At 42.1% G+C, this 12,607-nt stretch overlaps 1 protein-coding gene across 2 annotated transcripts in view; it reads left to right on the forward strand.

The window, feature by feature from the left end:
• LOC132436665 (uncharacterized) overlaps positions 1-12,607 on the forward strand; it is a 249,179-nt gene that overhangs the window by 55,140 nt on the left and 181,432 nt on the right. For both annotated transcript variants that reach the window (XM_060029570.1, XM_060029571.1), the window contains 2 exons: positions 3,582-3,688; positions 3,932-3,989. In XM_060029570.1, coding sequence (XP_059885553.1) covers positions 3,582-3,688; positions 3,932-3,989 — 165 coding nt within the window. The remainder of the gene's footprint in view (positions 1-3,581; positions 3,689-3,931; positions 3,990-12,607) is intronic.

Consider the following 12,607-nt stretch of genomic DNA (forward strand, 5'->3'; position numbering starts at 1 on the left):
ATCACTGATCATTGGGAAAATGCAAATCAAAACCACAATGAGATATCGCCTTACACCTGTCAGAATGGCCGTCCTCAAGAAGAACACAAATGACAAATGCTAGGGAGGGTGTGGGGAAAAGGGAACCCCGTGCACTGTGGGTAGGATGTAAATTGGTACAGCCGCTGCAGAAAACAGTATGGAGGTTTGTCAAAAAAAAAGAAAAATAGGAGTAGAACTACCATATGACCCAGCAATTCCACTCCAGTGTATATATCTGAAAAAAAGACACTAATTCAAAAAGATACATGCACCCCAAAGTTCATAGCAGCCTTATTTGAAATTGCCAAGATGTGGAAGCAACCTAAGTGTCCATCTACAGATGAATGAATAAAGAAGATATGGTATGTACACACACACACACACACACACACACACACACACACACACACAATGGAATACTATTCAGCCACAAAAAAGGAATTAAATTTTGCCATTTGCAGCAACATGGATGGGCTTGGAGGGCATTATGCTGCATGAAGTGGGTCAGACAGAGAAGGACAGATGCTGTATGATATGACTTGTACGTGGAGTCTAAAGAATACAACAAACTAGTGAATATGACAAAGGAGAAGAAGACTCATGATATAGAGAACGGGCTGGTGGTTACCAGTGGGGAGAGGGAAGGGGGGAAGGGCAGTGTCAGGGTAGGGCGTTAAGAGGTACAAACTATTAGGTATAAAATAAGCTACAAGGATATATTGTACAACACGGGGAATAGAGCCAATATTTTATAACAACTTTAAATGGAGTATAACCTTTAAAAATTGCAAATCACTATATTGTACACCTGTAACTTACATAACATTGTACAGCAACTATACTTCATTTTAAAAAAAGGTACATAATCAACATTCTGGATCTTCACTTCTTACTCTTCAATTGAGAAGATAGCAGCAGGTTTCAAGGTCTAAATACCAAGGAGTATTTTAGACCAGGACTACTGTGTACTGAGCCCTAACAATTCTTATGCTACCTTATTACCAGAAAGAATCTCAGAGCCACTGTGACCTCACCTAAAAGCCTTAAAATTCTGTCTCCTTTTCTTTTGCTACATAGGACTAGTGGTACGACTGGCAAACTTGTTATAAGATCTATAGGATAGATACTGGTAGTATATCAGTGCTGATTTCTTGTTTTTGATAATTGCAATGTGGTAAGGCAGGTATCTGGGAAGAGGGGGTTATTATGTCTCTCACTCACTTTCCAACGCTTCAGAAAACACATACTGTGCTTAAGACAGAGAGAGACTGATGGAGCAATCGTGATAACATGTCAATATTTGGGAATCTCCTTGAGGGCTCTGTGGGTATTCTTTGTACTAGTTTTACAACTTTCCGGTAAGGCTGAGATTATCTCAAAAGAAAGAATTGAAAACAATAGCTCTTTGAGAGTATATGTTTGCATCTTACTTGACCAGGTGAGGGAGTTACCAAACCAAATTATAGTTCTCCCGCTTCTTCCTAAAGGAAATGCTAATTATGACATTGGCTAAGCCCGATACAAAACTTTTGAGACAGTCAGCTCTTCAGGGTCTGAGGCATTTCTGCTGCTCACCTGCAGTTTGAGTCCCACCATCCCCTTATCCTGCTTAGATGGAGTGTCATCCTGGAGTTTGTTCTACACCGATCAGGGACAAGTACAGAGGCTTTGCTTGACCAGCAATGTCTGGAGTGGGTGCATTCATGGAGCTGGGGACACGGTCACCTTGGGAAAGACCAGCTTTGACAAACAACGCTTTAACGACACGCTTGCTTAACGGACCAGCATCGGGCTGGATTGTTTTCCAGAGGACTGGTCAGAATTGTTTGACTCTGTAACAAACTTGTACTTGGGTGGGGGGGGGGAGAAATAATGCTATAGATTTATTATATTTTTATGAAGAATAAACGATAAATATTGGAACAGCTGTTTGCAAAGGCGGACTAAATTATGTTTAATTGTAAATAAAATTGGCTTTTCTATAATTTTCCTTACAATATTACTAGTCTGTCAGATTTCCCTTCCATAGCAAACAGAGGACTCTGGGAATGACATTAGGAGGTCACTGCATGCCCCTAAGTTGTGGTCCAGCTAGAATGCAAGCATTTCTGCCAGACCCATGGGAGCAGCCTTTTTGATGGGCAGCTCCAGACAATGAGGGAGAAGAGATTTGAGTCAAACTTGGTGTGATAGAGACACCCCAGATTTGTAGATGAGAGGATTTCTAATTCAGCTGCCAACGGTCCCTCACCCGCGTCCTCATCCATTAATCTCGGGGCCTCTCCTGCCTTCTCCACACACACCCTCCACCAGGTGCGGGTCTCACGTCTGGGGACCAAAAGCAGAAAGGCTAATTTTACAGATCTGGGAGTGGCATTGGGAGCATAAGGAAGCGCTTTGGGGAACCAACCTAGAAGTGTGACCGAGAGGGGGTGTGTGTGTGTGTGTGTGCGCGCTCACGGCGTCATCGGACAGCACAGCACATCACAGCGTGTGTGCGCTGAGGGCCAAGCATGCTGACATCTCAGGGATGCTGGTGAGATCTCAGCCAGGCAGTGACTTTGGCACAGGGGAGGACTCGACACGCCGGGCACCGGCGCTCTGGGATTCCTACATGGCATCGCTGCCATGCACCGATGGCATCAAGGAGCTTCCTATAACACCCTGCATAGGAAGGGAGCTAGAGCTGAGGAAGTCACCACGCTGGCAGCTCAGGGGTCTGTTCTTGTTTACCTGCGAGACAGACGCCTTCTGGAGATCTGCAATTTTGAGAGAGACCGTCCTGCAGTAACCAGCGCAGGACGAGCAGAGAAATAACTCATGTACTACTGCTGTAAAAAACCCAAATGAGGGCTTCCCAGGGGGCGCAGTGGTTGAGAGTCCCCCTGCTGATGCAGGGGACGTGGGTTCGTGCACCGGTCCGGGAAGATCCCATATGCCGGGGAGCGGCTGGGCCCGTGAGCCATGGCCACTGAGCCTGCAAACCCCAAATGAAATCCACAATGAACCTACATAATCCACATGTGGGTTAATTGGCAGATTATTTGCATTTCTTACCTTGCTAACTTATAAGGATTGTTATTTTTTTAAATCTCAATTTAAATATATACATTAAAATAAATTTTATTTGATTGCCACAATCGTACTCTAATCTGATATTCGTCAAAGCAATGCAGAGATTCTGAAGCTGGGGTGCACATCAGAATCACCTAGAAAGCTGTAAAAATACATATGCCTCGATCCCATCCTGAGAAAGTCAGATTTCAAGATTTGGGATGAAACCAACATAGCTATAGTCAAAAAAAATTTTTTAAGGAGATTTTAGGATTCATTTCCTTGTTGAGTACTAACAATGTAATCCTGTTACATAATATAAAATGTACAATTATAAATGTATGACACTTATACTCTACTTAGATAAAGCCTATAGTTATGATAAAATGTAACAGGTGAATCGTAAAACGAAATCATAACTGATTATATAATACTGTCTTGCATTGTATTGCCGTTTTTATCTTTTCAAAGCCCTTTACAACCATTATCCTGATTTGTTCCTACAGCAATCGCAAAAGAGAGGTGTGAAAAGTCTTTGGGCTGTTCCTTGGAAAAGAGACAATGATGGGGATGAGATAGCGACCCAGGGAGGGTCTTACCGGAACGGATCCAGGTAAGTGCGTGTCCCGAGCTTACATGTGCGGATCTGAACGTACTTCTGGTGTTTAGCAGAGATTGCCCAGTAACTACCTGTCTGTTTGTGCTAAACTCTTTTGCAGGAGAATTATAGCCATTATAGTTAACTGCCTTTTTAGCATTATGCTCTGTAATTTGAAAGTATTTCCCAAACCCCTACACCTGTAGCCTCCTGCAGTCTCCGCCTGACATCTAACATCTTTTGAAATCTATTCCCTAGGATTCTACTCACAAGAGCGGCTGGTCCAGTTCTGCCAGATGGAAACCAACTTGCCCAGGTAATCTCCATTTTCATTAGAAAGTCCAGAACTAATTTAGGATAAAGCTTTGCCCATTTAGTGTACGTTAGTCCTTGTTCTTTTTTTTGTTTTGTTTTTGTTTTTGTTTTGCGGTACGCGGGCCTCTCACTGTTGTGACCTCTCACTGTTGTGGCCTCTCCCGTTGCGGAGCACAGACTCCGGACGCGCAGCCTCAGCGGCCATGGCTCACGGGCCCTGCCGCTCCGCGGCATGTGGGATCTTCCCGGACCAGGGCACGAACCCGCGTCCCCTGCATCGGCAGGCGGACTCTCAACCACTGCGCCACCAGGGAAGCCCAGTCCTTGTTCTTTTAAGATGATTCAGATGTATCCACAGGCCCATCATTTTTCCTGTTAGTTGTGTGGCTGACATAGATACTCTTATCACAGTGCTTGCATGTTACTGAAAATGTTCCCATAGAATAGAAATTAAATTTGACTATAATTTATAGATTTGCGGATGAATATTTTTGGATTCAACATATTCATTTCCCACGAATATTTCTAAAAGAAAATAAATCAACAGAGATTTTGAACAATGGATATCACATCAGAATTGCAAGGGAATAATCATCTTTTCATCTTTATTAAATTTTACAAGCATTTGGCTGCATATAGTTTTGCTTCCATTGGCATTAAAAAGTCATGGCACTCAGCTGGTATTATTTTATGTACATAAATCAGAACAATCAACGATATATGATTATTTGCTACTTCTTTGTATAATCAGTGAAAATTTAATAATTCTACTTCTAAGAGGAAAGGTTAGTATTTCTTTGTAGAAACAATAAAATTAAGTTGCAGCTGTAGGGCATAAGCATACAGTTAAGAGAAATATTGCCCCCGGCCTCCCCCATCTGATCCCCGATAACACCTGCTGATTCTCCCTCCAAGTGTCTAGAACCTGTTTCCTTCTCTCCATCTTCTCAGACATCGTCTTCCTGGACTACCACCCAAATTCCTAACCACATCTGGGTCTCCCTGCTTCTGCTCTTGCTGAATCCCCACCCCATCCATTGATACAACAGACAAATGATTTCTTTCCCTGTAAATGCAAATGAGATCATGAGTCTTCTCATTCACTGGTTTCCCATTGCACTTGGGATACATCTGAACTTCTTCAGACCCAGGATTTTCTTTCCTTCTCACTCACTGTGGTCTATCCACGCTGGCTTTGGTGTCTGTGACCCAAAATGCTCGCTCGCAACTCTTGGCCTGAATGGTCTTCGGTGTGTCCGCTTAAAGTCACTTCCTCCTAGAGGTCTTGTCTGGTTGCTCTGCTGTTTTCTTTGCGAGCCTTTATCACGATGTGTAATTGTATTTTCACACATTTGTTTGCTCATTTAACACAGCTCCATGAGGGCTGGGATCTCTCTGTTCTTGTCCAGAGCAGTGCATGAATGAATACCCAAATGTTTCAGATAAGCGTGGAACTTGGGCAACATGGATGAATCAAAATTACACAACATATCCCAAAACTGGCCCCAATCATCCCAATGGGATTTCCCCAACAAGTTCATTGTAATTTTTTGTCCCTGTGTTCGAGGTGATCTCTATTCTTCTTCACTCTTGCATTACTTTGTTTAACTCTTCTAATCTTAGAATGAAGACATTGCAAATGTTTCTGCCAATACTAATCTCTGAGTTTATTGTTTGCAGTAGAGCATTTATTTTTTTATTTTTACCAAGAGATGTTATGAGTGTGTGCCTGACCTCTTCAGTTACAGAGTAATTAAAGGCATGGTTTTTTCCTTTTCCTTGGCACTGAGCTCTCGGTGAGATTGAATATATATCTATATACCTATAGATAGATATTTGAGGGGATGCATGTAATTTGTATACATATATTCCTCCCCTCCCTTAATTTCTCTTATTGCTTTTGAATGAGGAGGGTCCAAGCTAATTTTTGCATGAAACATATATTTTTAACAAGTTGATTTTTTTTAACATGCTGTAACCATCTGTCAGTCAATAAGTCTAAAAATCAGATATATTGAAATTAACATTCTTTTAGAAGAAAATGTAGTCATTTCGTGTAAGACCTTTATACCCCCAAAGGGACTTAGGGTAATTTTGCTTCGAAGCAACACTGACCCCCTGTGGCCAGGGAGTCTTATTAAACAGTTTTTCTTTTCTTTTCTTTTTTGATTCTTCTTTTTTAAACCAAGTTTACTTTTCTTTACCAACTTTTCCCTCTAATAATTTCTCTATCATGGAAATTTTTATTTTCAAGCCACAAGGTTTATTTTAACTTAACTGTGATGGTATGGTCAATCTATAATTCTCGCTCACCAAGGCAACAGTGAAGAAGAGACCCTCTTCTGTCACTTGTGGGGCAGGTGCGGGGCTGTAGAGCCTCAAAGTGCAGGAGATATGGTATTCGGAGTCTGGTCGCTCTCAGTATATGGTTATTTCCCCCATTTACTGCACTTTTCTCCTATTCCTTCCATTCAATAAATGGGTCAGTCTTATTTATCTCATGAAAACCTTGGAGTCAGCTCTTCTTTAGTTAGCTAAAGTTCATTATTCTCATGCCCCATCAATTTACTTTTCAAAATACCTTGTGTCTGAGTCTCTTCCTCACTTGCATTTTCACCACCTTTGTCTTCAGCTTCCTTGAAGATGACAGTATACCCTGAGCGCCTTCTCTTGATTTTAACTCTCTTTTTTTAAAAAAATTGAGGCATAATCAACATACAGCGTTACATTAATTTCAGGTGGACAACATCATGATTCACTATTTGTATACATTGTGAAATGGTCATCACAATGTCTAGTTGACATCCATCACCATCCACAGTTACAGAATTTTTTTTCTTGTGATGAGAACATTTAAGATTTAGTCTGTTAATGACTGTCACATGTGCATTACAGTATTATTAACTCTAGTCACCATGCTGCACAGTATGTCCCTAGGACATTTATTTATAGCTGGAAGTTCCCTTCACTCATTTCATCCATCCCCACCCCCTGCCTCTGGCACCCACTGGTCTGTCCTGTTTCTCCTCTTTCGTCATGCTCCACTCCTTGGAAGAGCTACTCCACGTGTTGTCTGAGGATCAGCTCTTCCTTCTGGGTCTGTGATAACGTCAGGCAGCAACTGAGAGTAAGAATTTCAAGGGCTTCCCTGGTGGCGCAGTGGTTGAGAGTCCGCCTGCTGATGCAGGCGACACAGATTCGTGCCCCGGTCCGGGAAGATCCCACATGCCGTGGAGCGGCTGGGCCCATGAGCCATGGCCACTGAGCCTGCGCGTCCGGAGCCTGTGCTCCGCAATGGGAGAGGCCACATCAGTGAGAGGCCCGCGTGCTGCGAAAAAAAAAATAATTTCAAAACGTTCATGATCATTTGACAGAGTAATTTTGTGTATATTTGAATCTGATAACAAAAAAATTGGGTTTTGGGGGTAGTCATTGCCTTTTTTTATTCCATGTTCTAGACATCTATTTTTGCTGTATTTTATTGTCTTTTGTAGCGGCCCTTCCTTCTTAGGCTGGAAACAAACCAGCCCTTCGCTACACAAGGTTCGCAGAACACTGTTCTAGTCTAGCCCACTGGACTAATCCCTCTTCATCATCCTTTTTTAGGGGTTATTTCCTTACTCAAAGATTTCCATACACTTATTTCACAGTGTATCACTTCTAAACTGTCCCTAGGATTTCTAGTGAATTTTAACTTCAGCGTCAGGAAGAAGCTGTCCAGTCTTCTCAAGTCAGTCCCTGGGCTCTCAGGGACCTCTGTGCAGACGCTCCTTCAGTTCCGTTCTTTCTTTGCTTATACTCCTGAGCTGCCCACACCTTGGATCTAACCTAGCATCCCCTTCTTTCTCTGTGACCCGTCCAAATGGGACCATTGCTTCTAGGTCCCCTACATGTTTACTTCCTGCTTAGGTTTCCTGTTGTCTCAAACCTTGGTCATCTTCCTGTCCAGTCAGTTCCCATGGCAACCATAACGACAGGTCTTACATTTTTGGAGGGCCTCTTTGTGCAGCTGTTGCTCTCTGCACCTGTGCTTTCTGTGCAAAATCTCCTGTAATCCTCAAACTAGCCCTGCAGGGTAGTTGCTGTCTTCATCCCCATTGTATGGGTGAGGAAACCGAGAAACAAGGTGTTAAGTCTCATTTCCAAGGTTGCAGAGGTTGTAAGAGGTGGAGCGTCCATAACACCAAGTCTAAATTGGGTTTTGATCTCTCTGCGAGATAAGTATTATGAACCCTCATTTAGAGAGGGCCACGGAAACTGGTGCAGAATGGATGTGAACCCATGTCAGTTGTATCAGTTTCCTTGGGCTGCTGTAACAAATCATGACAACCTGGGTGGCTTAAACAACAGGTTTATTGTCTCAGAGTGTTGGAGGCGACAAGTCTGAAGTCAAGGTGTTGAAAGGCTCCTGGAGACTGCAGGAGAGTCTGCTCCATGCCTCTGTGTCTCCCAGCTTCACGTACCAATGGTTGCCAGCAAGCCTTGCATTCCTTGGCTTGTAGCCACATCACTCTGATGTCCACCTTCATGTCCACACGACCTTCTCTTCTCTGTCATTGCTCCCTGTCCTTTCTCTTGTAAGGACACCAGTCACTGGATTTAGGACGACCTCCTCTCAAGACCCTTAACTTCATTACAAGTACAAAGACCCAATTTCCAAATAAGGGCACACTCACAGGTACCCAGTTTGGGGACATGAACATCTCTTTTTGGAGAACACGATTCAACCCACTACAGGGTTTGTCTAACTACACAACACACATTCTTTCCATGCCATGCTGCCTTGTGTCCATCGCTGTCGTCTTGGATGACATGCTCTCCAGACTTGCAGCTGTATGTTTCACAAGGCTTGGTTTTATTTCAACTCTGGGTGCTTCAGGACCACGCTTTATACACCGTCTGCTTCCCCTCAGTGCCTCTCACAGAGCAGTATGTAAGAAAGTGCTCAGGAGGGAATGGCTGGCATCAGAAAGGATGCAAGAGCTGTCCTTGGAATTCTACATCACAGCCACAGAAAGGTAATTGACATCTATGGACAAAGCCATTCTTGGGTGTAAGCACATGAGTGGTATCCCTACACACAAACAAGGAAGCGTGCTGGAAGTCCTGGGGCAGGAACCCATAATTATTGAGCTTCTACTACATACTCAGCCGTGTCACCCATTTTACTTTATTATTATTTGATTCATACTCAGTCCACTAAAGTTCACAGCAGTAGGGGGGAAAAAATGAAGCAGCTAAAATAGGTAAATTGCAGTTGATTTGGGGATAGTAGGTTAAGGCTAACAAGACTGAAGAAAACAAATTTTTGTGGCTCATTTTGAAAAATAATTCTTGAAAGATAATCAAATCAAGGTATCACAGGTCATATCAATCAAATAAATGCTTTTATTAAAAAGACAAAACTTTGGGACTTCCCTCGTGGCACAGTGGTTAAGAATCCGCCTGCCAAAGCAGGGGACACGGTTTGAGCCCTGGTCCAGGAAGATCCCACATGCCACGGAGCAACTAAGCCCACAAGCCACAACTACTGAGCCCGCATGCCACAACTACTGAAGCCCGTGTGCCTAGAGCCCATGCTCCACAAGAGAAGCCACTGCAATGAGAAGCTCGTGTACTACAAAGAAGAGTAGCTTCCACTCACCGCAACTAGAGAAAGCCTGCGTGCAGCAACGAAGACCCAACGCAGCCAAAAATAAATAAATAAATTTATGTATATATAAAAAAAAGACAAAACCTTAGCACTGAGAGAAGCTTCGTTTTGTATTGTCACTCCTGGGAAAGCTTTAAAGCTAAATCATAAGTAGGCTTATAACGTTTAGTCCTCAAGTCTCAGCGATTCTTTCTTTGGTGACTTCACTTCAGGGCAAGTTAGGAATAGTGGAATTAATTCTGAGCACAGCAAAGCCTGACTCAGACTTTCAGAACTCGATTTGCAGTTTAAAACTTCGGTTTTTGTTTGTTTGCTTTTGTTTTTCACTTAGGCCTTGAGAATGTAATGGGAAAAGACAGCACTTTGAACTGAAACGATATGCAGGGTAATTGGAGCCTGGCTGGTGTGGGCCAGGGGTCCCCGTGAAAGACTCCCCACCCTCTCCCCCAGGATACTTAGCTTTCCAGCTGTTTTTAAAGTGGATTGTTCCCCAGAGAGAAGGAAGAGTGAATATATCTCAAGTGTAATGATCTGTTAAAAAGAAGCAAAGACTGCCTGTTTTTAAATGACTAAATCTGTGATGAGAAAATAAGATAAGGGAAGGCCTGGTATTCCCTTCGGTTTGCCTGTTTTCATGCGTGATGCTCTATTTCTGGATACATGTTCTTGAACATATCCTGTTTTAAAATCCCTCCCCTCCTTTGTGAATTGTCCAAGTTCACCCTGATATCCCAGTAGGGTGGAAATGGGAAGATTGTTTCCTTGTGTTATCTGCGTGGCCACGAAAGGGCTCTTGTTGGTTTACCAACAGCTCCCCCTGGTGGCGTTTCTATGCATTTCATCATTCTAAATAGTTTAAAAATCTCAAGGACAAGATGAGGCTAAATTTGACTTACAAACAATATTTTACTTAGGTTTTCAAGTGGTTGATTTAATTACTCTTCTCTCCTGCTGTATCTGTTGGTTCTGCCTGTCTAAGGCGGGGGAACTGGTCTTCGTTATTAAATTTAGGGTTGAAGTCTGTGGCTTGGAGTGGACTGGGCCTCAGGTTCACGTGGGGTTCGAACACACGTTACTAAGTGACCACTAGGTCAGTGGCAACAGTCTGTGCCAAACCCTTGCACCTGCCTTGTTTTTAAACATTTGAGTAATTGAATTCTAAAATACACTTTTTCAAGACTGAAGTATTTTTAATTGTTGTTATTGTTATTTCAAGGTATAGTATTCCTTTTATCTTTATTTGAACTCAGACTTTTTCACCCAATCCAAAAATGGGCAGAAGACCTAAACAGACACTTCTCCAAAGAAGATATACAGACTGCCAACAAACACATGAAAGAATGCTCAACATCATTAATCATTAGAGAAATGCAAATCAAAACTACAATGAGATATCATCTCACACCAGTCAGAATGGCCATCATAAAAAAATCTAGAAACAATAAATGCTGGAGAGGGTGTGGAGAAAAGGGAACACTCTTGCACTGCTGGTGGGAATGTGAATTGATACAGCCACTATGGAGAACAGTATGGAGGTTCCTTAAAAAACCACAAATAGAATTACCGTACGACCCAGCAATCCCACTACTGGGCATATACCCTGAGAAAACCATAATTCAAACAGAGTCATGTACCAAAATGTTCATTGCAGCTCTATTTACAATAGCCCGGAGATGGAAACAATCTAAGTGTTCATCATCGGATGAATGGATAAAGAAGATGTCACACATATATACAATGGAATATTACTCAGCCATAAAAAGAAACGAAATTGAGCTATTTGTAATGAGGTGAATGGACCTAGAGTCTGTCATACAGAGTGAGGTAAGTCAGAAAGAGAAAGACAAATACCGTATGCTAACACATATATATGGAATTTAAGAAAAAAAAATGTCATGAAGAACCTAGGGGTAAGACAGGAATAAAGACACAGACCTACTAGAGAATGGACTTGAGGATATGGGGGGGAAGGGTAAGCTGTGACAAAGCAAGAGAGTGGCATGGACATATATACACTACCAAACGTAAGGTAGATAGCTAGTGGGAAGCAGCCGCATAGGACAGGGAGATCAGCTCAGTGCTTTGTGACCGCCTGGAGGGGTGGGATAGGGAGGGTGGGATGCAAGAGGGAAGAGATATGGGAACATATGTATATGTATAACTGATTCACTTTGTTGTAAAGCAGAAACTAACACACCATTGTAAAGCAATTATACTCCAATAAAGATGTAAAAAAATAAAATAAAATAAAATAAAATGTATATCTTGTGCAATACCTTATAAGATCACACTCCACTTAAATTCTGTGTGAAATTATTTGGAAATTAATTTGTTTGAACGAGAAATTCATATATGAGAGGTATAGACTCAGCAAATGACGGCTACCCTAGGCTTTATATCTCTTTTTAAAAAAAAAACCCTCCATGTTTTAAGTCAGAGCAATAAAAGTCAGAATTAACCCATTTTACATGAGAGGAACATCTGGTTTTGAGCTTTGCTCTACCTCTTGGTATTCTGGTGTTCTCATGACACTGACATTAAAAATGCTGCCTGACAACTTCTTCCTTTTGGCCATCATCTTACTTTCCTATCACTATGACCACTTTTCCATCTGTCTGTCAAGCTTTTGCCTTATTTGAATAATATAGATTAGGCGGTCATTCAGAGATCATTTAAAATATAGTTTTGCCTAGACTATAGTACGTATTTTACTCAGTGACTGCTTAACTGTAGAAATAATCAGATCTAGGGCAATTAATTTAGAGGCCCAGGACTTATCTGTGTGTGTGTGTGTGTGTGTGTGTGTGTGTGCGCGCGTGTGTGTGAGCAAGCATGCTTATGTGTATTTAAAAATCATGTTGGGTTTACATGTGTTTTGAATGTATATTCTGAGAAACAATAGAATTTCTTCTAGAAGCAGTAGGTATCAGGTTCCTTAAACTTCTATCATCCGTTTCTTTCTCATC

Source organism: Delphinus delphis, chromosome 13 (genome assembly GCF_949987515.2).
Source record: "Delphinus delphis chromosome 13, mDelDel1.2, whole genome shotgun sequence".
In the NCBI taxonomy this organism is placed as follows: domain Eukaryota; kingdom Metazoa; phylum Chordata; class Mammalia; order Artiodactyla; family Delphinidae; genus Delphinus; species Delphinus delphis.